This window comes from Falco rusticolus, chromosome 5 (genome assembly GCF_015220075.1).
Source record: "Falco rusticolus isolate bFalRus1 chromosome 5, bFalRus1.pri, whole genome shotgun sequence".
In the NCBI taxonomy this organism is placed as follows: domain Eukaryota; kingdom Metazoa; phylum Chordata; class Aves; order Falconiformes; family Falconidae; genus Falco; species Falco rusticolus.
The window spans coordinates 56870678-56882770 of record NC_051191.1 but is presented as its reverse complement, the minus strand read 5'-3'; the positions used below and the strand labels follow the sequence as shown (position 1 = coordinate 56882770).

The following is a 12093-nucleotide window of genomic DNA, read 5'->3' as shown; positions in this document are numbered from 1 at the left end:
CCACGTGGCGATCTGCGTGACGCCTGCTAAGCGAGCGCCCCGTCTTTGTTGGCGGTTGAACAGCTCCCCCCCCTCCGGCGCCAAAGCTCCTCGCGGGAGGGGCGGGGGGAGCGTCCTCAACTGCTCAGATCACGTGACGCGGTTCGCCTCGCGGGGAGGCCGCCGACGCGGATGTACACCATGTAGTCCCTCCGCCTCTGCTCCGTCGTTGAGCGGTAGCTTTTGCCGGCGGTTCCTGCGTTTAATTCGCAGCAGACTGACACGAGAGAAGCCCAGAAAGCTAGGTTACAGGCCGGCGGGCGCTGGGAGAGGCAGGTGACGCTTGGCGGAAGGATACCTCACAGTCGGATCTTGTTTTGCTTCAGGCGGTTCCTATATAAGCGCGGCACGCAGGCGGTGCCACCGCATTGTGTGTCTGTTGCCGAAAATAGAGGTTGTCCTAGTGCGTGTACGCGCAACGCCTTCCCGCGCGGCGCGGACCGGAGCAGCCTCCCCTCCCCGGGCCGCCATGGCTCTTTAAGGGCGGCAGGGCCAGCGGCGGCATCGGCCAGTGCAGCAGGCGCAGCAGCAGCGGCGGCGGCCTCGGCACATCCCCGGCATCTGCAACCATGGCGTGAGTACTGTGTGCCAGGCATGGGGGTTATCACTCCTGTGTGGCGTTAGTCGCACTCTTACCCCTTTTAAGTGGGCTTCGAGGCTGTGTTTATCACCCGTATGGTAATGGGTGGTATCTGCTGGGAAAGAAAAGATCGGGGGGGAGGCATCCTTGTGGGGCTCAACTTCCCGGGGCGGCGGGTGCCAGAAACAGCAGGAAATGCCATTCCAGAACACATTACGAGAAACTACTGTGTTCTTCTCCATAAACACAACTCCAATTCCTAAATGTCCGAGAATCTTCCATTCGCTGGAATTTTCGTGGGTGTAAGAGCAGTACCTCTCTATGGAGGGTGTACCCACACCCCGCGTGGGAGCGTGTTTCTGTAGCTTCGGGAAATGGGGTATTGGAGACACCGGGGTTCTGAGAGCGTAAATACCATCTGGTGTATCGTCCCGAGTTAAGATAAACGGGGGCTGCTCGTAACCTGGCAGCAGTACTGTACTCCGTGTAATACCGTAGCGTTAAGTCTCCCCGATGATCTGGAGAGGTTTCATAAGCCTCTGGAAAATGTCTGACACTGGGTTCGGTTTCTCACCCAGACGCCCTGTTGCCGTCAGCTCGTTTCGGAGAGGTCCGCTGTCCTTTTCCCACCGCGTCTCCACCGCTGCCTCCCGGGTTCTCGGCACGGCTGGGCCATGCGAAGCCTGGGCGGCAGCCTGAGGCGCCCTGAGCTGGAGCCCCGGTGGAAACGTGGCAAGACACAAAATGGCGGCCGCTGCCGGGGTGGGGAGGAGGATGCGGCAGGATCGCGAAATGGCTGCGGCTGCCGGCGTGGGCGTGAGTCACGCGGGTGGGTGGGGCCGGCGGCCGTGCCCGCGCTGCGGCCTGAGGGAGCCGGCGTGAGGGAGCCGGGAGCCGGGTGGCGCGGCCGGAGGCTCGCACCTGCGGCTGGCCCTGGCGAGCCAGTAGGAAGAAGTCAGAAAAGCGCAGAGATGATGTTGTGGAGGCAGAGAGCAATCCCGAAAATGGAGAAGTTGGACAAGCCTAGAAAGTACCACCATACTTCCTGAGGTGGTATTGCTGTTGAAAAGGTACTATGTTGGTCAAACAAGTGCTGATGAATTCAAGTTTTGTTCGCAGGTTTTTCAAGGCACCGCACAGCAGCATTGCTGTAGTCGACAAAAAGACCCTCTACTTGTCTACATCCTTCACCATCAAAGCATTAAAAACTGTCGAAGATGAGCCTCTTGAACAACGAGATGCTGTTGGGGGATTCATTATCCCCCTTCAGCCAGCCGTGTTCGGTGGCTGAGGAAAGTCTGGGACTCCTAGATGACTACCTGGAGGTGGCCGAGCCCCTCGGTTCGCATGGGTTCTCCAGCGACAAGGCTAAGGCAGTCTCCTCCAATTGGCTTGCTGTGGACAGTTTAGGCAACACCATAGATAGCAGCCAGGGTAAGGTATTACTTACTTGCATGAAATGCAGCAATTAAATGGCACATAATCATAATGTGTTTACTAACGTTCTGATGAAAAAATGAAGTTGCTAAGCTTTCACAAAGGCGTAGGCAACCTCACATGCATATCTCTGCTTGGAGAGCATGTGTACTGCGCTGCTTACACAATACAGAATTGCTGGTTGCTGGACTGGCATATGGTAAAGTGATACTTCTGTTGCCCTTTTAATAACATACCAGCTGTTACGGTACTGCTCCCTGGCAGAGGTCACAAGAAATGAGCATGGCTGTATGTTTCAAATGGCCCTGAATTCTTCTGGTCTCAAGTAAGAGGGATGGAATGTTGGAACAGCTGACAGCTTACATTGTACCCTGTAGTCTTCTGCAGCTAAATGGCAGGGGATTTTCCCCCCCCTCATGATTGAATTTTTTCATATTGATATGAGAGGGAAAGATGTTAAAAGGTGTGAGCTGCTCGGTTATCTCCAGAAGCTTGAATTGCATTGGTGGCTGTTCAGCTGAACTGGTAATCTTCTCTTTATTGTGCAGAGGATGCCTTCTCTGGCATGGAGTGGATGGTGGAGAAGATGGATCTGAAGGAATTTGATTTTGATGCCCTGTTAGGTATGGAACATCTGGAAGCCACCGTCTCACCAGACGAGCTGATGGCCACGTTGGAAGACACGTGTGATCTCCTATTTAACCCTACCATCCAGGAATTTCACAGCAAAGAACCTTCACTGATAACTGACCTAATTGCCCATCTCCCTGAATCTCCAATTGGAGCAGATCCAATGGCCCCATTGGCTTCCCTTTGGTCTTTTCCCCTCTCCCCAGGGTCTCTGACTTCCACTCCAGACCACTCGTTTAGTTTAGAATTAGGTAGTGAAGTGGATGTTCTGGAAGGAGAAAGAAAACAGGAGGCCCCCACCTTTGTGGTAGTGATCACCAAGTCTGAGAAAGAGGAGGAGAACCATTCTGATGATAGTGGAATATGCATGAGCCCAGACTCCTACCTGGGGACACCCCAACATAGTCCTACCAATTCAGTTGGATCCCCCAATGACAACCAGTTCCCTGCAGATGCCAGCTGTGGCTCTGTGCGGTCCAAACCGTATGATCATCCTGCAGAGAAGGTAGTGCCAGCAAAGATAAAAGGAGAAAAGAAAATAGATAAGAAATTGAAAAAGATGGAGCAGAATAAGACAGCTGCCACACGTTACCGGCAGAAGAAGAGAGCAGAACAGGAGGCGCTGTCTGGGGAGTGCAGAGAGTTGGAGCAGAAGAATCAGGCCCTGAAGGAGAAAGCAGATTCCCTTAGTAAGGAAATTCAGTACTTGAAAGATCTGATTGAAGAGGTCCGCAAGGCCAAGGGCAAAAGAGCTAGAGTCCCCGAGTAGGGTAGTCGGCTGTTTTTATGTGCATGTATATAAGCTTGCTGCTAAAATGTGTATTGCTGTCTAATAAATTATTTTATAGTAAACTTGCAATTCTGGTGTGGGCTAACTGGGTACTTGCAAAAGCATCACTTGCACTGTGTGGAAACCCAACGAGCTATTGGGTGCGCTGCTCGTGTCTTCAGAGGGGAATACAGCTTGGAACTGTTGCGTGCTGCTTGTTCCACCAGGCAGTGGGATGCATTGCCCAGTGCACAGGGTGCTTGGGATCTTTATTTAGTAACAGTGACTCAGGTGGCTTCTTGCTCACTTAAAATTTACAGGGTGGTATTGTACTGAGATGCCCTGAGTCAACAGCAAAGAAGGGTCTATAGAAGATTAGATGATAAAAGATAACAAGGTCAGTAAAAGACCACCAAGACCATGGTGGGAGGTGTTTTTGTTGTTTGGTGGTTTTGTGGTTTTTTTTTTTTTTCAGTCTCAATATTCTGAAGTAGGTGAATGGGGCTGGGTACTAAAACATCAGTTGTGAAAGTGGTATCTTCACACCAGTAGGTGAATTGGGGCACGTGGGTGAGGTTACTCCTGTTGCTCTTCATGATGGAAGGTGTCTGTGTACCAAAGTGTTGAAAGACTTGGTTTCTTGAGTCGGCCACTGGAGAGTCAAATTTGGAGGTGTAAACGTAAATGGAAGGTGCTGGTGTGCTGGAGCAGTGTGTGCCAGTGATGTGGGCAGGGGTTGTTGACAGCGAGCGGGGCTGTGGTGCGTTAACGCTGGAGCATGGCAACAGAAAAGATGGAATGGGGAGAAAAAACCCCTAAGCCTGCTGTGACGGTGTCTGTCACATGTTGCAGAGAACTTGAACACCGATGTGAGACAGGTAGGAGCCTGTGTAGCAGGGTGGCTTCTACCTGTAGATACTAATTAGTGCTCTTCTGTTAATGGGTAGGTCTATAGCCACTCACTGCAAGGAAATGGTTGTTGTGGTTGGTTGTAGTTCAGTGAGGGTCTGAACATTTGAGGGAGTTCCACATCCAGCATGGCCATATTCTGCTAAAAGAAGCTTCAGGATTTGCAATGTGCCATTTTTAATCATTGTGGGAGGGTGGGGGGGTGTTGGCTGCTGGTACCCACATTTGGCAGCACCTAATCCCTGCTTGGCCTGCTGGAACCTGCTTTGGCATGTGGATGTGCACATCCTTCCCCAAGGAGTTAAAATTCCTTCTCACTTGCACTGACACAACCCAGAAAGCTGCCCTGCTCAGACACCTGCGTGCCCCAGCCTGGCTGGTGGATGCAGGCAGAGCTTCAGGCCTGGCGTTGGCCAGCGCTGGGCTCCAGGTAGTGCTGGGATGGGGAGGGAAAAAAGTCCCTAATGATACTGGGAAATTGTCCAGTTGCAGCCTCGCAGGGGTCCTGGTTTCTGACACTCAGGCTCCTTACATCCTCAAGTCAGGGCTGCAGTCCTGCAGCCCTATTTGTTGCCCGAGCCGTTAGCCGAAGGGTGATGGGGTAACGGCCTTGCGCTCTGGGACCTGCTGTGGGAAGGCTCCTCCAGCGGGCAGATGAACTTCTGGCAGCCGGCAGCTGCTCGCTGGCAGGGAGGGCAGAGCGGGCCGGGCCCTTGGTGGTGACTTGACCTGTCTGTGCTTACAGCTCGTGCCTGGGTGACGTGGGTGTGCTGTTTACAGTACAGCACAACGATGCCCTGTCAGGAGTTGGGGCTCATGCCACATTGGAAGTGGTACGTGGGTAACTAAGACCTTCATCTTGGCTTTCGTGAGACTGCAAGTTTCCTGTGGAGTGGTCTCAGCCTAGACCCCTCACCTTCATGGGGAGTATCTGCCCCATCGCTCACTGCCTGGGCAAGTGCTTTGACTACTACGCGCTGTATAAATGGGACGCTCTGCAAACTGCAGGCACATCGAGGTCCTGCTTAAGTGCCGCTTTGTTCTCCAGAACTTGCCGGTGACTGCATGCAAGGACAAGGGAGTGTTTTGTTTTGGTAGGTAGAGCAGCCTAACAGGTTTCTTTCAGATCAGCTGGACCTGCCAGGCTGGGGATGGGGATAATTAGAGGCAGTAAAGCCCAATGAGCAGGACAGTCTCCCTTGATGGATCAAATCTGCACCTGAGGTGACAACGTGTGGTCTCAGCTGAGCCGCAGAGAACATGGCAACTCACGTGAGTGTATAAGCAAGTGGCTTGTCTGTGCAGGGCAAACCCCTCCTTTCCCCAGAACCATGCCCCTTTCCAGCCACAGGGCAAGCACCTCCGCTTCCCTTTGAGCCATCGCAACTTCTGCTTAAGCCTGGCAGCAGCCCAGGCTGTGGGGCAGGGGGTGTACTTTGCAGCCCTTACTCAGCTTACCCAAAGCCTGGAAAAACTGTCAGCACATTTACCCCCCACCCCAACCCCACCCCATGGCAGGGCTGTCTGTGAGCCAGTTCTGACTAAAATCAATTTATCAATTTTTCTTTGAGCCCATGCTCTGCAGACAGACGAGGCAGTGTCTGTGCTGGCCAGTAAATACATGATTTTGGTTTCTACAGCCCTCCAGAGAGTATGTACCTCCAGTTTACCAAATTATACTCACTCCAGGCAAGGAAGATCAGAGCTGGAACAGGAGACAGGAATGCGTGACGCATCTGTGCTGCTTTGCTCTCTGCCCTGTATCCACGTTTTATAGGACTCCTTCCTTGCAGGAGAACCAGAAATCTGCTCTTAGAGCTGTTGGTGTCATTATGATTTGCTGAGGCTCTGAGCTTGCAGCTTTGCAGAGGCATCCGATATAGCAACCTTATGCAACGCTTGCTGAAATGACGCCATGTTTCCATACATAGTAACTTAGTTAAGATTTTACACAGGCTGGAGATTAGGATTGGCTCTTCCTTGGCATTTTCCATTTAGACCTTTCCTCCAGGCTTGTGTTAGGCACAGCCAGCATCACACCACTTGGCTCTGCATCCCAGCAGCTTGTTCAGCCCGCCACAGGAGGCAAGGAACACTGAGGACACTGTCACATAACAAACTCCAGCCTGTAGCAGAAAAAGTCTAATAGCCTCCTGGCTGGTGACTGATTTTACATTTTGCAAACTGCAGGAGCTGTCTTCTTTTTCTCACAGCCTCTCTGAACAAATGTGCTTTAATCGAATCCTTGTGGCTTGTGTACAGTGCAATAATACCATGTCCAGAAATAGACTAGTGCATAAAACGCAGGATTTACCTACACTCAGAGGAGCCCAGTTCTTCTACATACTTGGAAACAGCAGAGTTCCCTCAATCTATATTATATAAAACCTATTTGAATCTGAAGTTGGCATGGCTGATGGGATTTCTGGTTCAATTATATTTCCTCTGAATTAAGGGCAGTAAAGTGGACTTCACACACAGAGTGTGCATGACCCTCAGGCTCCTGATCCCTTAGCCCATTTTGCACTTCATAGTAAGCAGGACTCCAGTACTTCCATACATAACCAAACAACTCCCAGTGGTTCACGTCTCACAAAGCTGCTCTGACAACATATGGCTTCTTTTCACAAGCTTGTTTCTGCTGTTATACAATGATACTTATAACTACCTTCCTCTTCATTCTGCCTTTAGAGAGAACCAGGTGCTTGCATTTCGCTTTGCAAATGAAAAGAGGAAACCACCACCACTGACAACTTCTCCACATGCCTGCATGAAGAACCAGATGCACCTTTGCAGCATGCTTACAAAAATAAACCCCCAGTTGCAGCTTTAGAAGATGAAGAAAGAATGATGATAAAATCTTCCAAATAGATTTTGCCCTGGCAGAAAGCCCAGAAATAGCTGCAAGGACAGGCTGTCCTTTGGGAGGTGAATGCTCCCCCAGCACTCCTGAGCTGGACTGGTAGGAAGAAAAAGAAAGAAAAAAGGGTTATTCTGATCAAAACCATTTCATAGAGTGGTAGGCAGTCCAGTCACAGCCCCCTCTCCCCCGGCCCCCAAGCCATGTTGTTTCCAGAGAGCAGTCATATGCCTCCTGAAAAAAATACATTTCTTGTTTCACCCACATTTCCCACAGCCTTGTTAAGTATTGCCTCACCTTTTCTTTAGGTAGGGTTCAGCTTCTGTTCTTGAGATATCCATATACTTTCTCTGTTTTAAGATGTCCCTTGCTTTCTCAGCCCTTGCTGTTGGGTAGCCACCCTTCTTCTCCACTTACTACATCTGTTCCTGATTCAGAAAACCTTTTTTTGTTGTGGGAAATCTATAAATTTTCCAGAATAACAGTAGTTTTCTTTATCTTTCCATAGGCTTAGGCCTTCAGAATCAACAGGATCTATATTGTCCTTTCTATAGGCATAATTTCCACCTTTTGCATGCTGATTTTTTCCTAATACAGTTCAAATAGCTTCTGGAGACAACCATAACACAAATTCCTCTATGTCCTCCTGCTGTATTCACAGCCCTGCCATGCAGTCCAGCATCTACCCTCCTGCTGCATTTCATTTCCAGTACAAAGACAGTCTTGGGGTCTTACCATGAGCATCCCTTGCTGAGCCAAACAAGCTCACTCTTTGCTGAATTTCCCATTGAAATGCTTCAGGCCTACAGGTTGGGCCTTGTGAATTAACAGAGGAGTTTGGTCCCCTGACCTAGGCAGTACTATTTTGGCTGCTCAGGTATCCCAGGTATGCTGTCTTTGCATTATTTTCAGTGCATTCATGCAGTGTCACAAGCCACTGAATGAAGCTAGCCCTACCCACAAACTCCAATTTCCCTATTACGTGGGTGCATGTTCTCCAAGTAATGGCTAGCCATCTCTCATTTCTCCTTCAGCTGCTTTTTTCCTCTTTTATACATACACACCCTTTTAAGAAATGGCAGGGAGCAAGTTTCAAGTGCAGCAGACATGTCAGCTTAATTTATATAGGGCAGAGAATTGGCTAAATCTGTAACTCCTCTGCATTTTCATTGCAGTGCGCAGGCAGGCAGAGAAAAAGACCTAGTCTTTGCCTCCCATTAAAAGAGATAAATGATCTTGCTGGCACACACACGGTGCAGCTCAGGACAGACCAGCTTGGCTAGATTACTGGTTAGCCCTGCCAACAGCTAATTCGTTCAGAAAAAGGTGCATGTAACCCTGTAGACAGCTGCAGAGCAACCGTCATGCTTTTTATTTCCCCTGCCCACACCATTAGTGGTTGGCACTGTTAATCCTATTTAATGTAACTATGGATAGACATGCAAACCTTTAATCCATCTCAAACCTACTAACCCTTCAGCCTGCCTTGGCTGGAGTTCCACGTTTTGAGCTGCAAACAGGCATGAGGCAGCCTGCCTTCTTTTACACTCCTCATTTTTAGTTGAGTTGATGGGTATTCTTGTCTCAAAATGAGACACTTCCTTTTGCTGTAACTTTTCTTTTGTGAGTTACTGAGGGTGCTGCTGCTGTACACCTTCTACAATAACCAGCTCCTTACCCAGGATATTCAGGAGCCCATCAGTGTTGTAGGTAAAGACTGAAATGTAAATCAGTTATGAAAAAGAAACCAGAGGCTGAGATTGCCAAAACTTTTTAAGAGCCTTCCCCCCACTTTTCCTCCACAGCTTTTTCAGCATTTTAAGTCGTCTTTGCCTAAGCAAGTTTTACAGTCAGTCTCTGTTCACTGGCAGCCAGATTTCTTACTGCCATGTCATTTCAAAGGCAAGAAGTTCGTTAGTGTCCTGAGCAAACACGTTTTTTCTTGGTTTACACTTGCAGTCCTGCCCTCTCCTGATACACATATAATGCTGGTGTTAGCTGTTGTTGCTTTCTACACTAAAGACTTGTTCATACAGCAGAGGCTGTATTGGCTTACATCAGCTTGTACCCATCCAAACAAATTTTCCTATTTGCTTTCCATTCACGTCATGAGGCAGCAATAGGCCATTAACAGGCCTGATGAATCTTGTTCACAATAAGCTAGCTCAACACTGAGCATCTGGGAACTATTCTGCCTTCTTTAAACGATTTCCCTGGAAAGGTTCTACCACATTAATAACACTCCAGAGCTTTTATTTGCATTTATATTAAAGTTGCTGCTGTTGCTGCCTCCCATTCCAACTCCCTGCTGTGTGTGGGTGGGGATGCACCCTAAGATGGCACCCTCCTCCTTCTTCCCTAGCTCAGCTACCTCTATTTTCTGCTGCAGGATGCTCAGCTGGTGTCGCAGAGCTGGGAAGCGAGCCAGAAGCCCGATGAGCTCAGCCAGCACATGGTGCTCACCCTGCAGCAGCAGGATGTCTCCCTGCGCTGCTGCAAGCTGGAGAGAAATGCTGTCTAGCAGGTCCAGGGGTTGAGGGCTGCAGGGTGTTAACTTCCAGCATGGGAACCAGAGGTTGGAGGCCAGCTAGGAAAAGCAGCTGTGGCAGCTGCTCCTTCCCTAACCCCCTCTTCTCTTACATGGGGCAGAAAAATCTGGCTGCAAGGAACAGAGAGATGGCACAGGTTGCTCTACGATAGCCACTACATGGGGTCCCAGTACAGTTGAGGAGCTGGCATGCTCTAGGCATGACTAGACCATAACATAGAAAGCTGGGAGTATGAGATGTTTAGCTGTGGCTTATCACCAGGCACATGCGACAGGCTGGTACCCATTCTCTCCTCTAGCCTGTAGACATTCTCCTCAGGTCTTGCCCTTATCTACCCAGTGTGCAGGTGGCACTGCTGTCCTTTCATAGGAGCTGCTGCTCTGCTAGGGAGAGGGAAAATCAAGGCTAGAACATGTCAGATCTTTGCCCTTCTAGAATATTGTTTATATAGAGCCACCCATTCATTCTGCTTGCTTTTCCTTTCTCCTGCAAAATAAAGTATAATTTATTTAAGGATACTGTTTGCTGTACAACCAAATTTGATTTCAGATGGCAAAATCCAGTCAGGTAGGTTTAACCTCTTCAACAATGTAATACCTCATGGCATACAGCCCACAAGAAGTATGTTGATTACTTTAGTTGGCCCTGGTAGTCTTTCCAGCCAGTAATGAGAGCTGCCATCTAGCTTTAAAACTCCACAGATCCAGGTGTTATTATCCTTGGGGAAAACTGCTCTGGGCCCCACTTTATAAAGTTCCTCATTAACTCTGAAAAAACAGCTTTCCTGTTTACTTACATTTGTAAGCAAACAAGCAGGGTTTTGTACAGAGTGAACCACATTACCCTACTAGTGCTTCTTTCTGGAGCAACAAAGGATGGCTTTTGCTTTCCTCAGCCTGCAAAAGAAGGGCCCAGGAACTGAACAACCACAGAAGCAAGGGTGCGCAGGAGAAACAGGTAAAGGAGGCACATGGGGTGACATGAAGGACCTCTGTAAGATCAAAGGAACTACCAAATACTGAAGATGAGGATTTGAAACGGAGTATCACCCCAGAAATCTACCTCTTTCAAAACTCAAGTTGTGGCACAACCACCTTTTTCACACTGTTAATTGTCTCCATGACAACTCCACATGGAGTTGCATGTGTTAGACCAGCTCACATACACGACAGCAGGCACAGACTGTAGAGTTTTTAAGGAGACATGTGGTATATACACCTTTTGATCAACCACTTTTTCAAACACTATTGCTTTCATTCTTTAAAGAAGCATTCTCTTTTTTTACACTTTTTAAAATTTTGGGAGCAAGAACAAATGGATAAAGAAGGGAATTGGTCTTTGAACTGTTCTATATTTACCACTTTTGGCTGCAGATAGTTGAACTTGATCCTATTACAAGAAAGCCCCTCCCACATGCTATTACACAATTCCCAGTACACACACTTCAGTATGTTCACTATTTCCCTTGTCTGGACCTCATACATCTGGGTGACCTTCCCTCCCATGCAGGCAAGAGGGAAAGAACACAAAAGAGGCAGCAAGAGGACAGCACCAGGAATTCCAATCAGAAAACAGGGAAGGGATACCAAATTCTCACCAGTGCTGACATCTAAGCAGCTGCTGCCCATGTCAGCCAAGCCCCTTGTAAGCAACTCCTGAGTCTAACCAAAGCTTAGCATTAGTCCTTCTCCTTACCTCTTTTTCCCCAAAGGGGACACATTTCCCATTTTCTTAGGTAAGGGGCGGGCAAGGGCAGTGGCAGGCGCTCCCCAGAAGCGCATTTACAGTGGTTTAGCAAGGAAGCGTCTGGAACAACACTTCCACCTGCCGGGCCTTCTATTTGTTGCAACCGGGTATTTAGCAGCAGCCCGATAGAAAAAACATCCCTCCAACCCAGCACCACAACCTCTGGCTCAGAAGGTTTTAACTTTCTGCTGGGACTAACACCTGGGTCACAACCCCTCCTGGGTACAGGAGCAGGCAGCGCCCAGCAGTGCTGCCCTCCTAGCGTGGCTGAACCTGAGTGGGAGGCTCAGGTACAAGCATCCAAAGGACAACTTTCTCCCTGTAAAAGGTCTTCCTTGGAGAGGGGAGACTAAGTAAGCAAAACAGAGGAGTCACCTCCATTCCAACCTGCACTCCTTGAAGGCCTGAGCATGTCAGAAAGAAGATTAAATACATGTGTCAACATGAATCAGATAGGCCATTCACACAACTGAGTCATCCTAAAGAGGGATGCTTGGATCAGAACAGTGACACAGTTTGTCTCCATCAGTCGTAGCCTGTCATAATTAATCACTATTACAAAGGCAAAGAGAGG

At 49.1% G+C, this 12093-nt stretch overlaps 1 protein-coding gene across 2 annotated transcripts; it reads left to right on the top strand.

Annotated features, from left to right (window-relative positions):
• Positions 1-275: 275 nt before the first annotated feature.
• Positions 276-3545, top strand: ATF4 (activating transcription factor 4). 2 transcript variants are annotated; one of them, XM_037389471.1, is made up of 4 exons: positions 406-613; positions 1198-1435; positions 1739-2053; positions 2605-3545. In XM_037389471.1, the coding sequence occupies exons 3-4, from the start codon at positions 1837-1839 to the stop codon at positions 3453-3455; spliced, it is 1068 nt and encodes a 355-aa protein (XP_037245368.1). In that variant the 5' UTR covers positions 406-613; positions 1198-1435; positions 1739-1836; the 3' UTR covers positions 3456-3545. The 2 variants fall into 2 exon arrangements, with proteins under 2 accessions (XP_037245367.1, XP_037245368.1); XM_037389470.1 differs by lacking the exon at positions 1198-1435 and having other exon boundaries at positions 276-613.
• Positions 3546-12093: the final 8548 nt, after the last annotated feature.

Coding starts and splice junctions, on each gene's coding strand:
- ATF4 (XM_037389470.1), top strand. CDS start 1,837: ATGAGCCTCTTGAACAACGAGATGCTGTTGGGGGATTCATTATCCCCC. Junction 2,054..2,604: donor CACCATAGATAGCAGCCAGG/GTAAGGTATTAC, acceptor TTTATTGTGCAG/AGGATGCCTTCTCTGGCATG.